The sequence below is a fragment of the Geotrypetes seraphini genome, chromosome 14, assembly GCF_902459505.1.
Source record: "Geotrypetes seraphini chromosome 14, aGeoSer1.1, whole genome shotgun sequence".
In the NCBI taxonomy this organism is placed as follows: Eukaryota; Metazoa; Chordata; class Amphibia; order Gymnophiona; family Dermophiidae; genus Geotrypetes; species Geotrypetes seraphini.
Window position 1 is genome coordinate 27,816,985 of NC_047097.1, and position 14,625 is coordinate 27,831,609.

The 14,625-nt window shown below is 42.7% G+C and overlaps 1 protein-coding gene across 2 annotated transcripts; it reads left to right on the top strand.

The window, feature by feature from the left end:
* The first annotated feature begins 921 nt into the window (after positions 1 to 921).
* Positions 922 to 13,502, top strand: LOC117347939 (zinc transporter ZIP1-like). Of its 2 annotated transcripts, none has more exons than XM_033919440.1 (3): positions 922 to 1,330; positions 4,838 to 4,968; positions 11,872 to 13,502. In XM_033919440.1, the coding sequence occupies exons 1-3, from the start codon at positions 1,216 to 1,218 to the stop codon at positions 12,532 to 12,534; spliced, it is 909 nt and encodes a 302-aa protein (XP_033775331.1). In that variant the 5' UTR covers positions 922 to 1,215; the 3' UTR covers positions 12,535 to 13,502. The 2 variants fall into 2 exon arrangements, with proteins under 2 accessions (XP_033775331.1, XP_033775329.1); XM_033919438.1 differs by lacking the exon at positions 922 to 1,330 and adding an exon at positions 1,405 to 1,594.
* Positions 13,503 to 14,625: the final 1,123 nt, after the last annotated feature.

Sequence of the window (14,625 nt, forward strand, 5' to 3'; positions counted from 1 at the left end):
TGCGCATGCGTGTGGCCTGGGCAGAGCAGGGCAAGGCTGGGTGGAACTGGGCGGGCCTGGAGTCAGGGCCATGGGTTCAGATTTTATAGGAGTAAAATCTGGTAACCCTATCCCTTGTTGTGTGGATTATTACAAAATATATATTTTTATATGTATAGAGAGAGAGCAGGGATGTCAAAGTCCCTCCTCAAGGGCTGCAATCCAGTTGGGTTTTCAGGCTTTCCCCAATGAATATGCATGAGATCTATTAGCATACAATGAAAGCAGTGCGTGCAAATAGATCTCATGCATATTCATTGGGGAAATCCTGAAAACCCAACTGAATTGTGGCCCTTGAGGAGGGACTTGCTACCCCTGATAGAGAAGAGGGAGATGTTAAAAAATGATCAGCCCCTGGTGTCAATTATACTACGCCCCTGATGATAAGCAGATTTAGGAACCCTAAAATTCTAAATTAGTTTTTTTTTTTGTTCAATCTGTTTATTAATTTTGTCAAATATAAACAATAGAAAACATGCAAAGTTCACGAACGTTTGCACGTATGAAGGATAATCAGATGTATCCATTATAGCATCATAATAAGTATAATAAACAATTATAGTTTTTGGAGATAAATGTCAATGGGTTGCCATACTTTACGAGTAGACCTCGATTGAGATAAATGCTGTTTCTCAGTACTACTTAAAGCTCTTTATGTTTAGAACGTACAGTAAAGTGAACAAATAAAGTTGTTGAATTGAACTGATAAATCCCCGCTGCCTACTTTGGCCTGGCCACGCCCACATCCCCGACCCCCCTCCCTCTCCCTTTCTCCCAACCGGCACAAAAGCTCTCACCCTGTGCCCCACCCTTCTGTGCCCAACCAGCCAATCGCAGCGGAGAGGCGGGTTTCAGTTTCTGATTGAAACAAACAAAAATCACTGCACGGCCCCTCCCGGCTGCTAGTCATGAGCTGGTCTGTAATGTTGCTTGTGGGGCTTTAACATCGACAGGCACCAATTCTGTCATATGAGCTAGAGGAGGATGTTAAGCTAAATTGGAAAAGATTTTAAGAGTCTGCTATGATCACCCGGCCCCATTTCAAGTGTGTGTTCCTCTTGTGCAGCGAGAAGGCTGCAGGGAGATCTAGGTCGCTCTGCTTTCCTAACTGCCGGGATTTCTACGGGAGGAGGAGGGGGCCAAAGGTTTTCGGGTGATCCGCGCCCGCATCTCCCAATGGAATACTTACTGCAGGTCAAAGTCGGATGCATGTGCGCATTGCTTCTCCTGACTCTCATTTTGGGGCTGGGGCCATCTAAAGTGAAATGGTTCCAGACCTCTGTGGGAACAGGTAAAATCTTTCCTTTTCTGTAGATTATTGCCTTAAAAAGCGTCTTTTTTTACATTAATTTGGAAAAGTGTAGTCTTTTCTCCGGTGTGATGCAGCCCAGCTCACCACTAATTCGGATTAGTGGGATCATGTGCAATGCACAGGAAGAAAGGTTATCAAATACAAATGATAAGTACAGCCTTTTTATGAGATCAGTATCACCTTTGATTCAAAAGACCAGTGCTGCATTCTTTACAGCCATGCCATGTGATCTAAAGATGTTGGGTGAGTACAAGGTTTATTGGCATATTAAGTGACCGAAAAAGTGACAATCGAGAATGAAGGAGTGGTTCCGAGCAATGCCAATTTTGTTGTGACCCCTGGCCACTAGCTATACTGTTCTAGCCGCCCCTACAAATCTGATGCATTTCTCCCTCCATGCAGCCCTCTGATGTCCATCCTCTCTTTTATCCTGTGGCCCTTCTACATCCACTCCCCCCCCCCCCCTTCCCGGTGAAATGCTCTAAAGTCTGTCTACTTTTCTACTTCCTGCAGACCTCTGAGGTGTGTCTCTTTGCCTCTCCAGCTACCTTGTGAAATGAATGGTGCTGGCCATATTGTAAATAGATGGTAGTTAGCATGGAGACTTTAGCCAGCATGTGGCACTGTGCTCACATGTCCCACCTCTAGTATGGAATGTATTTAGATTATGTCTGGCTTTTTTAAATGTAATCTTTGTCCTTTATGTAAATTGCTATGAGCATATCAGGCAGTAAATTCACCAAATTAAAAAATGCTTGGGTGGAGGAGCCTGACCGTTAACACAGTTAGAACATAGGGAACTGGGTTTGATTCCCACTGTGGCTCTTTGCGGTCCTGAGTAAGTCACAAAATCCTCTATTCTGGTGCAAGCATCCTGACAATAAGTAAAATCCCCCTTCTCACGAGTTGTGTTACAGAAGGATGAAATCTGCATTCTTCAACTCTGCCTCCTTCACCAGTAACTGTAGTGCCCCCTTTAATTTTTCCTTCTGCAAGCTTGTTGAAAAAGTGTCTTTATTTTAACTTTTTTTTTCCAAAATGTGAGGATTTTTGGTGCTAAGAGGTTCCTGGTGATCCTGGGACAGCTCTGCCTGGGAGAGGACGCAGACTCTGTTGTAACCCTGCCAGCTTCATACTTCTCCTCGGGGTACCTGTCTGGCCAGTCTATTAGTTTGTGTGGAGTTTAGGGTTCATTCCCCTGGAAGCTAGCTTGCAAACTGATTTATCTGGTGCTTGAGGCAGGCTATTTGGCCCCTGTGTCGATCCGTGCTGCCTTACTGAATGCCCACTGCATTTCCTTCTCCCCACTGTCACGTGGATCTTTAAGGGTTGAGATCTCAGTTTGACTTTGGTGTGACTTGCAGCCCGAAGACTGCAGCAGCACTGGACTGAAGTTGATAGTTGAAGCAGTGTCTTCTCCATATTCCAGCTAGGGAGAAAGCTGAAGCAGGCATAGCACCAACACTGAATCTGCGTACAGGCCATTGACGTCTATGAGAAAATTTTGGGGGGGGGGGGGTTCCTGAATTGGACAGTTTTGAGCATTTCTGGGGCCAGAGTTAGGGTCCCCAGATCCAAAATCCCTTTCCCACAATTTGTGGACCTTTGATTTGAGCTCCTTGAACCATTTTTGGTGTGACCACACTACCACGGTGGCCATCTTGGATTTCCCAGTTTTGTTTTAATAGCCTCTCTCTGCTTCAGTATCCCTAGGTTTTGTGTAAAATTAGTTCTGATAGACTACCCGGGCCAGAATGTACCTATATCATGCCAAATTTGCGCTGGATGGCTGAATGGGGAGCGTTCTTGTGCCATGGGACCCTTGGGCTTAGCCTCCCCTAGTACCTCTAGGGCTGGGGGATCACAGATGGCTCTCTTTCCTGGGAAATCTCCAGGAGCCATTGGACAGTGACTTGGCAAAGCACAGATGCATGGACGCTGCGGAGCCCAGGAGGAGACTAAGAGAGATTTTGTAAGTCTAATATGGAAAGCCTATAAAACTTGTCAGGGTTCTTCTGCACCATCCAAGGGAGTGAGTGCTGTGGCAGCGCAAGGGGATTTACTGGCGTTAAGATAACCCCCCCCCCCCTCAAAAAAAAAAAAGTGTCCGATCCTTTCCTAGAAGGCCAGTCAGACGGGAGGACTGGAGGTCAGATTCTCTTCCTCTGCTGTCCCAGAGTGAGTCAAGCCAGAGATCAAGAGGCTGTGGCAGCCCTTGACTACGAGGTTGACCCAACAGTATACCGCTTATTTAAGTCGAAGCTCTTCTTGAGATTATCACAGAATCGCTGCAGGAACTGAAATTGGAGCCTGTGCATGCTTTGGCTACCCAGTGCTCCATAATGAGTTCTTAGGATAACCACATTTTTACCCTTGCACCCTGATCTCACTGGATTAATCACAAAGCCTTGAAGGGCTCCTTATGGGATGCCAAGACAATGACAAAGCTTTACCCCAAGATTCCTGACTTTCACCAATTCCTGACTTTTAACCTAAGGTGCATTCGCTGGTAGCCCAAGTTACCAAGCTCCCCTTTAAGGGACAGATGCTGTTTGGAAAAGGTTTGGACAACCTTATGGCTAGTGTGATGGACAGTCGTCCCAAGGCGCTACCAAACAGCAGAACATTTTGTGGATTCGCTGACTGGGTGATAAGAAAAGGTAATCAAAGACATTTGAGCCATAGAACCCATACCACTTGCAGAATGGGGCTTGGGCAGATGCTCATTATACTTCATACATTGGAGGCCAATTCTGGATCTCTAGTCAGTCAATGCAGTGTTAAGTGCCACGGTTCCACATGGAGACTTCATTCCTGACCTCCTTGGATTTAAAGGAGGCCTATCTCCATATTTCTGGATCACAGAAAGTTCTTGAGATTATCTGTGCTGGGAAGGCATTTCTAATTCTCTGCACTCCTCTTCAGACTAGCAACAGCACTGCGCACATTCACCAAGGTGATGGTTGTAGTGGCAGCTCACCTCCAAAAGGCAAGGATCCAGGAGCATCCTTACTTGGACGTTGGCTTATCAAAGCCTCGTCCAAAGCGGAGGGAAAGAGTGTGTTGTCTCAGGTGGTTCAACTGCTGTAGGTTCTGGGTTGGATCGTCAATTTCTGAAAATTCATATGGAGCCAGGCCAGCTCTTGGAGTACTTGGGAACTTGTTTCAATACAGCAGAAAGCTGTGTTTTCCTGAGTCATGCAAGCAGAAGCTTACAAGTCAGATGCAGTAGGATGGGTTGTTTTATTGTTGATATTTTTTCCTCTGTCGTTTATAATCTCGTTATAGTTATTATTTTAATTTTGTCTTATTCCTTAGGGTAAGAGATAGGATTACAGTTGTATCATATAAGCTGTCAATGTTTACGCATTTTTATATTATGCAAGCATCATAAATACTGTATTAGAATAGAATAAAATAAACTTGGGCATATCTCATTTCACTATTTTTGTATCTTTTTTTTTTTTTTTTAAATCCCTGGTACAGAAGCCCATCGGATGTGGGTGAGTCTCATCAGCTGCATTGCCGGGGGGGTGTTCCTATCTGCTTGTCTACTAGATGTCATTCCTGATTTTTTGTCCGACATGAATGAGGAACTGCAGAGACGGCAGATAAAGGTGAGCCTGTTCTTATGTTCTTAAAATCAAGGGCCTCCACATCCAAGAGTGGAATGTTCCTTTGCCTAAACACAGAATAGCTTGCAGAATAATTGGTCACTCTGAAATAATTTTTTTAAAGAAAATATTTCAGTATTTATTTTTAAGTTATAATCCCTTATGGGCTGCGGCACTTTAAAATGATTACGATAGTTTGAAGCAGTATGCTTTCAGTCTGTGTTTTGGGGCACAATTATTCTAGCAAGTGACTGAATCTCTTTGCTGATCTGGGTTTAAAACTATAATTTGCATGACTATGAATTTTAAATTAGAGCAGCTCTGGAGTGTGCTTCTAAGATAATTCACAAATAATGTCAGAGATCACATTTGAAGTCCAAAGCCTTTATCTCTAAAGTTTTAGCTCTTTTCTGAACAAGTCATTCCATTGTCTGAGTCTTCGTAGGGTGTGATTTCATTTGTTTGACCAGCGTGAATGATGACGACGTTGGATATCGGCTTTTGAAATCCCCAGGTCGTTTCTTCAGATGTTCACATATGGGCTCATGTCTGACAGCAGCATAGGGGTTTTTTTTTGTAAATCAACAATACTGATAAGAACATGACAGGGGTGGGAACGAGGGTTGCAATCCAGTCAGGTTTTCAGGATTTCCCCAACGAATATGCATGAGATCTATTTGCATGCACTGCTTTCACTGTATGCAAATAGATCTCATGCATATTCATTGGGGAAATCCTGAAAACTTGACTGGATTGCAGTCTTCGCTCCCCACCTCTGAAAGAGTTACTATACTGAGACAGACCGAAGGTCCATCAAGCCCAGTATCCTGTTTCCAACCGTGGCTAACCCAAGTCCCAAGTACCCGACAAGATCCCACAGAGAAAAACAAGTAGTTGTGAATTGCTTGTTTACTCTTTCCAAAAATACTAGGACTAGGAGGCATGCGATAAAACAATATACATTTAAAACAAAGCAGAGAAAATATTTCTTCACTCAATGGATTAAACTCGGGAATGTGGTGAAAGCAGTTAGTTTAGCAGAGTTTATAAATGGTTTGGATAACTTCCTAAAAGAGAAGTCCATAAGCCATTATTAAGACGGATGTGAAGAAATCCACTGCTTATTCCTAGGATAAGCAGCATAAAATCTGTTCCACTCTACTCAGTATTTTATTGACCTCTATCAAATCTCTTCTCCAGGCTAAGAGCCCTAGCTGTGTTAACCTTTCCTGATAGTGAAGTCGTCCCATCCCTTTTATCATTTTCGTTGCCCTTCTCTGTACCTTTTCTAATTCTGCTACAGTATATCTTTTTTTTTGAGATGTGGCAACCAGAATTGCAAACAGTATTCAAGGTGCGGCCGTACCATAAAGCAATTCCTAACAGTCTATTTGCTTTCTTAGCCACCGCCGCACATTAAGCTGAGAGTTTCAACATCAGGCATGGATGGTTTTTAAAAATACCATCCTGGAAGTAACTGTATATAATTTGTAAACCACTTTGATATTACAGAAAGGTGGTATATCAAATTCCATCTTTAATGGTCTTTGGTCTGCCTCGGCATGGCTTCTCATATGTTCTTATCTTGATTTCCTCAACTTTAATATAAGGCTTATGGTTGCTAGCAACTGAGAATAATGGGGTTATTTGTTTAGAAATGGCTTGCTTAGATTTTGAAAACAAAATGTGGAACCAAGTTCTGGACTTCCAAGAGTATCTGTTCCTAAAGCATCTAGACAACTGATCCTCTCTTCTCTCTCCCCTCTATAGCGATTAACTTGTTCTATTGATCACTCTCTCCTCAACAATGAATTTCCTGTCCTATTAATTCTCTTTCTTCCTCCCCTCTTAAAGTCAATCGATTTGTACCTTTGCTTAATCTTTGTAAACCGCATAGAACTTCAGGGTATTGCGGTATATAAGCTGTTATTATTATTATTATTATCTATAACAGTGGTCTCAAACTTCTATTTTGAGGCTCTCGGTTTATTTATCATAATCACAAAAGTAAAATAAAATAGTTTCTTGATCATACGTCTCTTTAGCTAAAAATGACAATATTATTATTAAGACTTAGCCAAAAGGAAAGATTTATAAACTATAAAGAGTTTTACCTCATGCAAAATTGTCATTTCTTTAATAAGACATTAACCATATTTTTTTCTGCGGTCCTCCAAGTACCTACAAATCCAAAATGAGGCCCTGCAAAGGCTTTGAGTTTGAGACCACTGATCTATAATAATAAAATGCTAGCCATGCATGCGCACTCTCGCTGTTTGTTCCCTGAGAACTGATCTGTCGCGCTAGGCAAGAGTGCGCATGCGCGGAGTACGTCACCAGCCGACGATTGCCTCCACAAGCCGGGACTGGGGCACAAAGAGCGCCTCCTGCCCCCCCCCCCCCTCTCTGGGATGAACCGAGAAATGGAGCCGGGCCGCCCTCCGCGACAGACCAGAGGAGTCAGAGTCCTTTGCCGCCGCCCCCTTCCCGCGGACCCGACTACGAACCTGGTGATTCCAGCAGCGTGTGCAGCAGTCTTCACACGCTGCTTCGGGCCCTTCTACTGCCCTGATTTGCTCTGCCGTGTCTCTGATGATGTCATCAGGGATGTGCCAGAGTAAATCAGGGCAGTAGAAGGACCCGAAGCAGCGTGTGAAGACTGCTGCACACGCTGCTGGAATCACCAGGTTCGTAGTCGGGCCCGCGGGAAGTGAAGGGGGGGGGGCGGCAAGGACTCTCTATCCGAGTAAAGAACAAACTCCGGGGAGAACGGCAGAGACTGGGCCTGTACTAACTCCCGTGGACAGGGGGGGGGAAAGGAAGGGAGGCCTACTGCTGGACAGGGGGAGCAGGAAGAGGTGCTGATGGACAGGGGGGGGGAAAAGGAAGGGAGGCCTACTGCTGGACAGTGGGAGCAGGAAGAGGTGCTGATGGACAGAGGGGGGGGGGGGAAATGAAGGGAGGCCTACTGCTGGACAGGGGGAGCAGGAAGAGGTGCTGATGAACGGGGGGGGGATGAAGGGAGGCCTACTGCTGGACAGGGGGAGCAGGAAGAGGTGTTGATGGACAGGGGGGAAAAATGAAGGGGGGCCTACTGCTGGACAGGGGGAGCAGGAAGAGGTGCTGATGGACAGGGGGGAGGTAAAACAAAGGGAGAAGGGCTGCTGCTGGATAAGGGGAGCAATGAAGGGGTGGTGGTGGACACAGGGGAGGTAAAAAGAAGGGAGAATGGACAGGGGGAGCATGCAAGGGGTGATGGTGGACAGCCAAAAGAAAGAAAGACAGAAAGCAGCTAAGGAGACAGAGAGAGAAAGAAATAAAGACAGACACATATATATATTCTAGTACCCGTTAATGTAACAGGCTATAAAGCTAGTATAATATAAAGTTTATTGGTACAAGGTGTCATGTATGCAGGTAAATTAGGGCAATCCCTTTTCTTCAAATTCACTGAGTTTTGGAATAACCTCCCTGCCCTGCTGCGGAACCTAGGCTAATTCCAATTATTCCGAAAGCATCTGAAAACCTGGCTTTTCTCCAAAACATAAAGCTATCTATTTAAAATGTAAAGCTAGCTATCCTCTTCATAACCTCTAATTCCTTATTATGTCCTTCCCTCATTTATTGAATTACCTGTAAACCGTGTGATATTTTTGAATTGCTGCTTGTACCAATAAACTTTATATTTTATACTCTTGGAAGTCCAGGGCTTGGTTCCATATTTTGTTTTCAGAACTACCCGATCTTTGTGGTACGTAGGTCCATTCCTGTGTCCAGGAGGATGTAGACCACCCCACAGTATTGTTTTGCTTAGATTTTGGTAATTGTCTCCAATACTGTTCTGGAATATTGAAGCTAAATACGGTTTGTATTTCTTTATTTATATCCCACCTTTCCCAAGGCAGGTCACAGTAAAGTACATACACAAACAGAATCACATACAATACAAATCAAACATCAATATAACATAATAATAATGTAAAGCCTCCTAAAATTACAAAGAGGCTACCAGCGCCTCGCATCAAAAAATCTCTAAATCAAGTGCCATATTTCATCTTACAGAAGAGATGTTTCTTCAACATTTCCTGAAAACTACTCAAACTAGATTGCTGTCATAAATATCCCGGAAGTTTAATCCACTCGCGAGGACCCACACACAAAAATATGCTAGATCTAGACACGGCTAGCCGCAGCTGTTTCACAGTCGGACTATGTAGGTCATCGTGAGTCTGCGAGCGCAACATACGCTGTGGTTCAAATGGCAGAATGCTATCCATCAAATGTTTCGGAGCATTATTGTGTATACAGAGATGCGGATACCAAAATTTCACTTCTTGAAACACATAAATGTGTACAATGGTTTATCTAACGCCACGCCTCAGAGAGCGAGTGTTCAAGCAAATCTTGCTAGATGAATAAATCGGTTCAAATCTCAATCATTGGCAAGTGGCTATTATGAGTATTGTAATACTTTCATTCAATGTCTCAAAGATTTTTTCAAAAGGATTTTTTCAAACAATATTATTTTTTCTCAAAATTTTTCAATAGATGTATACACATCTTAAATACCAAATACTATGAGAGATATGGAAAAGTGCATATTTTCAAAGTAAAGCACTTATCTTAAACGATGTTCACACTGTTTCAATCCCTACGGGGCCACCGTTTCACCTGAGTGGCTTCTTCAGGGGAACGATATAGACAGTGTCTAAAAGAAGTAACAAAAGTTACATTAAATATAGTATTTGACTTTAAATAGTACATAACCTTAAAACAATGTGTTAAAGTAATAAGTAATCTTACGGAACAGATGTAACCTTCAGCATATCTTTCTCAAAAATGGCGCTGGTATGAAACAACGCTAAACAATTTAAAGGGCTTTCAATCAGCTGCGGTACAGCGTCAGAACGTAATGACGTAAGATGGCAGGGAGAATGCAAAAAAAATTGTTTAGCGTTGTTTCATACCAGCGCCATTTTTGAGAAAGATATGCTGAAGGTTACATCTGTTCCGTAAGATTACTTATTACTTTAACACATTGTTTTAAGGTTATGTACTATTTAAAGTCAAATACTATATTTAATGTAACTTTTGTTACTTCTTTTAGACACTGTCTATATCGTTCCCCTGAAGAAGCCACTCAGGTGAAACGGTGGCCCCGTAGGGATTGAAACAGTGTGAACATCGTTTAAGATAAGTGCTTTACTTTGAAAATATGCACTTTTCCATATCTCTCATAGTATTTGGTATTTAAGATGTGTATACATCTATTGAAAAATTTTGAGAAAAAATAATATTGTTTGAAAAAATCCTTTTGAAAAAATCTTTGAGACATTGAATGAAAGTATTACAATACTCATAATAGCCACTTGCCAATGATTGAGATTTGAACCGATTTATTCATCTAGCAAGATTTGCTTGAACACTCGGTCTCTGAGGCGTGGCGTTAGATAAACCATTGTACACATTTATGTGTTTCAAGAAGTGAAATTTTGGTATCCGTTTTGGTTTGACACTTCTTTAGTAAAATTTGTTGGATTGTATACAGAGATGCACCATGACCAGTACTTTATAAAGGATTCAATGTTCTAATTTTAACCAATACAAAGATATATAGCATTCTGTCACATGATCACTCTTTCTTAATCGAATCAGAGTTCGAACAATCACATTCTGGGCTACCTTCAATGCAGGTAAACCCAGAAGCACCAAATTGCAGTAGTCTAAGCATGATAATACCACACTCTGCAAGACAGTCCTAAACATAAAGGCAGACAAGTATGAGCACAAACTGTTCCACAGATGCAATTTAATAAATACCTTTTTTACTACTGCACATACATACCCTTGGTTCAGCTTGGCTACTCCTGGAATAGGGAGACCTACATGGACAGCCATGGAAAACTACTGTAAAATGTCATGGTTCCCTATGATGGGGCTGGTACATAGACTAAACAGGACAATGCCAGGCAGACAGTCGCGCACAGGACATCAGCGTGCTGGATTAAAACACAATTTTAAAGCGCTCTGAGGGTGTGTGTGTGGGGGGGGGAACCCCCACTTTACTTAGAACTGTTGGTACTCCCGTTGTGGGGGGTGTTGGGGGGGGAACCCCCATTACAGAGGAAACAGCCCTTTTCCCTCTTTTTTTAGGGAAAATTAGTTTCCTCTGTAATGGGGGGGTTGTTTTCCCTCACCTCCCACCCCCCAACGGAAGCGCCAACAGTCCACCCCCCCCCCCCCCGGAGCACTTTAAAATAGTGTTTTAATCCTGCACGCAATTGCCCAGCATTGTCCGTGTGCGATTGTCTCGCACAGTTTTGACTCTTCACCGATGAAGTCATGGTCATCTAAGGTTGTAATGGACAAAGTTTTTTTCCACCTCTACCACCTTGTTATGCACATTCTTTTGCACAAAGGAATGGATTATTGAGGGGGGGCGCAAAGCAAAAGGATCTACTAATAGACAAAGCAGAAATATTTTCCTCCATCAATGGACCATACCCGATTGCAGCCTTGGAATTTTTGTGACTTTTATATTGGGTTTTTAAAAAATATATAAGACAGCCAAGGACCCATTAAGACCCCTGAGAAAGGCATTTTTAGTTTTGCTTGTACTTTTTTTTATATATATATATATTTGTTTTTTATTGTGATTTACTTGTGACTGTATATATCCTTTGTGGATTGCTTTTATGTTTTTTGGACGCTTATTAAACTACAACTGGTACATCTGATCTCCTGTTTCACAGTTTTTGTGGTTTTTCTATTTCATTTCTCTTGTGGAATCCTTTGATGCTATTTGCGTTTTGTTTTGTTCATACCAAAATTGCCCACTCACACATTTTCCCCCTAAGTAAAATATGTATTGTTGTTGATGAGGGTGTTAAATTTAATTTATTTTAGGTGAACTTTCCACTTCCTGAATTCATCCTGGCTGCCGGATTCCTGCTGGTTTTAATTGTTGAACACATCATCTTGGACTGCAACCAAAAAAGAACAGAGGAAGTCACCCCACTTCTTGTGACGAATAGGCGCACTCATCGCCACTCCCACAGTTCCATCAATGAGCAAGATATAGAAGGCAGGAGGCATCACTTTCACGTGGATTTTCAAGCCCATTCAGCTTTCCGCTCCTTTGTCCTTATCTTCTCGCTCTCCCTACACTCCGTCTTCGAGGGCCTGGCAATTGGATTGCAAGAAACTAACTCTGAGGTGTTGAAGATCTCCACTGCAATCGTTATACACAAGAGCATTATTGCGTTTAGTCTGTCCCTCCTGCTGATTGAGAGTGGCGTGCAGACACAGTGGTTTGTGCTGTCCATAGTCACCTTTGCTGTCATGTCTCCCTTGGGGGTTGGGCTGGGCATCGCTGTGATGCAGAACCCGAATGAGTGGAACGGCATGATGCAGAGCGTTTTGGAAGGGATTGCAGCAGGCACTTTTGTGTACATCACCTTTTTGGAGATTTTGCCACATGAATTGAACTCCCCTAAGTGGCGTTTGCCTAAAGTCATCTTTGTACTACTGGGGTTCTCTGTGATGGCTATGTTGCAGTTTTTACAGTGAACAGGCCATTCTCCAAGGTCTGCTCCTGGTCTTCCACTGATGAGGAATGCAAACTTTCAGCTGCTTAATGGTCAATATCCCCTGCAATCCTTCCTCTCTGAACTGTCCTTTTAGATTTCCAGTCATGCTTAGTACGATTTAAAAAGGCTTTCCTTTTTTTCCAATTTAAAGAAATTGTTTTTTTCACTTTTAATGTAAGGTTAAGCCATGGCCGTCTTTAGACTCGCATGTTGAGCACATGAAATCTCTGCTAGGGTAAAAACGCAGCTAGTCTCCTACTGGCTGCCCTTTCAGAGCTCAGCCCTCAGACATACTCAAGAGCACTGGAGCCCAGTGAGCCTTTCTGGTCAGTAGGCTGCCCAAAAATCACTGTCCGTGTGCAGTGGAAAGTTCATAACATTAATCTAAACAAAAAAGTGGTGCTTCCTGTAGTGTTCGGTAGTTCTGGAGAGCTAAAGGGAAGGGATTTTGTTGAAATGAGAACTACAAACCATGGAGAGAGAGAGATTTTTTTAAGTGGACAACATCTCTCTCTCTCACATCACCCTGTCACTTGCAGAGAGCACATCATTTTGGAGGAACCTGAATTAAAAAGCCAGTTAAGTAGAACATTTTGACCTTTTAAAAGTGAACAAGTCGAGCTCTGCGTTTTCTGCTCTTCACTGTGTACATATTTTTGTATAGAATTTTTTTTTACAGATGTTGGCTTAGTATAAGTAACCCACCTATTCTCACGGGCCATTAGAGCACGAATCCCTCTCCATTACGCTATTTTTCCTTCTGCTCAGAGCTTGTGTTCAGCACTTCCATAATACAAGCCACGACAGACAGGAAACAGGCCCCAGGTCTACTACAGCCAGGCCACAAGCCTGGCTCCACCTTCTGTTTTAATCATTGTATGGTTTTAAAGTTTCTGAACATATCTCACTTTTAATAGATTTGTGTGTCATATTTTGCATACTTTATGTTTAAATCTGTTTATTGGTTTTAAAGAAGAAGCAAAAATTTGAACAAGCAAACAGTAAATCCTCACACAAGAAAGTCCCCCCCCCACCCCAACCCTCCCTACCAACCACCCTCCCACCCATGGGAACAGCCATTCCAATGTGCAACAAATCAATTCAACAGTCTACTGCGTACAGTGGGTGTCAAAGTAGAACAAAAGGGTAACCAACAGTGTAAATAAAGAGAACCGTGCTTAGAGTCCATATCAGTCAGCTATAGCCAGGCGTTCACACCCCGCCAGCTGGATCATCTGAGTCCGCCATTGCAACACTGTAGGGGTTTGTGGGGATAACCAGCACTGAAGAATAGTCTTACGTCCCATGAATATAGCTTTCTGGACAAATGCAGCAGCACCCGGACGAACAGGAAGCAGGGAAAGTTTCAGCGTGAAGAGAAAAGTGTCCGTTGGCAACCAGGTGCAATTCCAGAGGGACTTGACATGCAGACAAATGCGTTTCCAATAGGCCCGTATGCCCGGGCACAGCCAGAACATATGGCCCAAGGAGGCCCTGGGGGCCGCACACTTCGGACAATGGTCAGTGGCGCTAATGTGTGCCCGAAAGGCTCTGACAGGGGCAAAATACGCCCTGACCAAAAACTTGTAATACCGTTCCTTTTCCACAGCAGAGACCAATAGTTTTGCCCCCAGTAAAATGCTCCACTTGAGCATGGCCTCAGAAATAGAAAACTGCAAGTCCTGGTAGCCAGAGTAGCATATATTTTGCATACTTTATTTGATGTTCATTCCAAAAATAGCTGCTGTGGAGCTTGACTTCATGAAGAGAGTAAATGCAGTACAGTGTTTAATGGTTAGATAAAAATTGATTTTTTTTTATTTGAACATTTTTCAATTATACTTACAGGGTGGATTTGATTTAAATCGAATCAATTTAAATCACTAGTCAGAAAGACTTGATTTAAATCATGGTTTATTAAAGAAAAAGATTTTTGTTGTGAAGAAGCATGGTAACTTTGAGAAATGCAAAACCAAGCATCTGTGACAATTTCTTCTAGATAGAAAAATTGCCTGTGACATTATGAATGGATTAATGGAATTCATCTATCAAAAAAATTAAACATTGCATG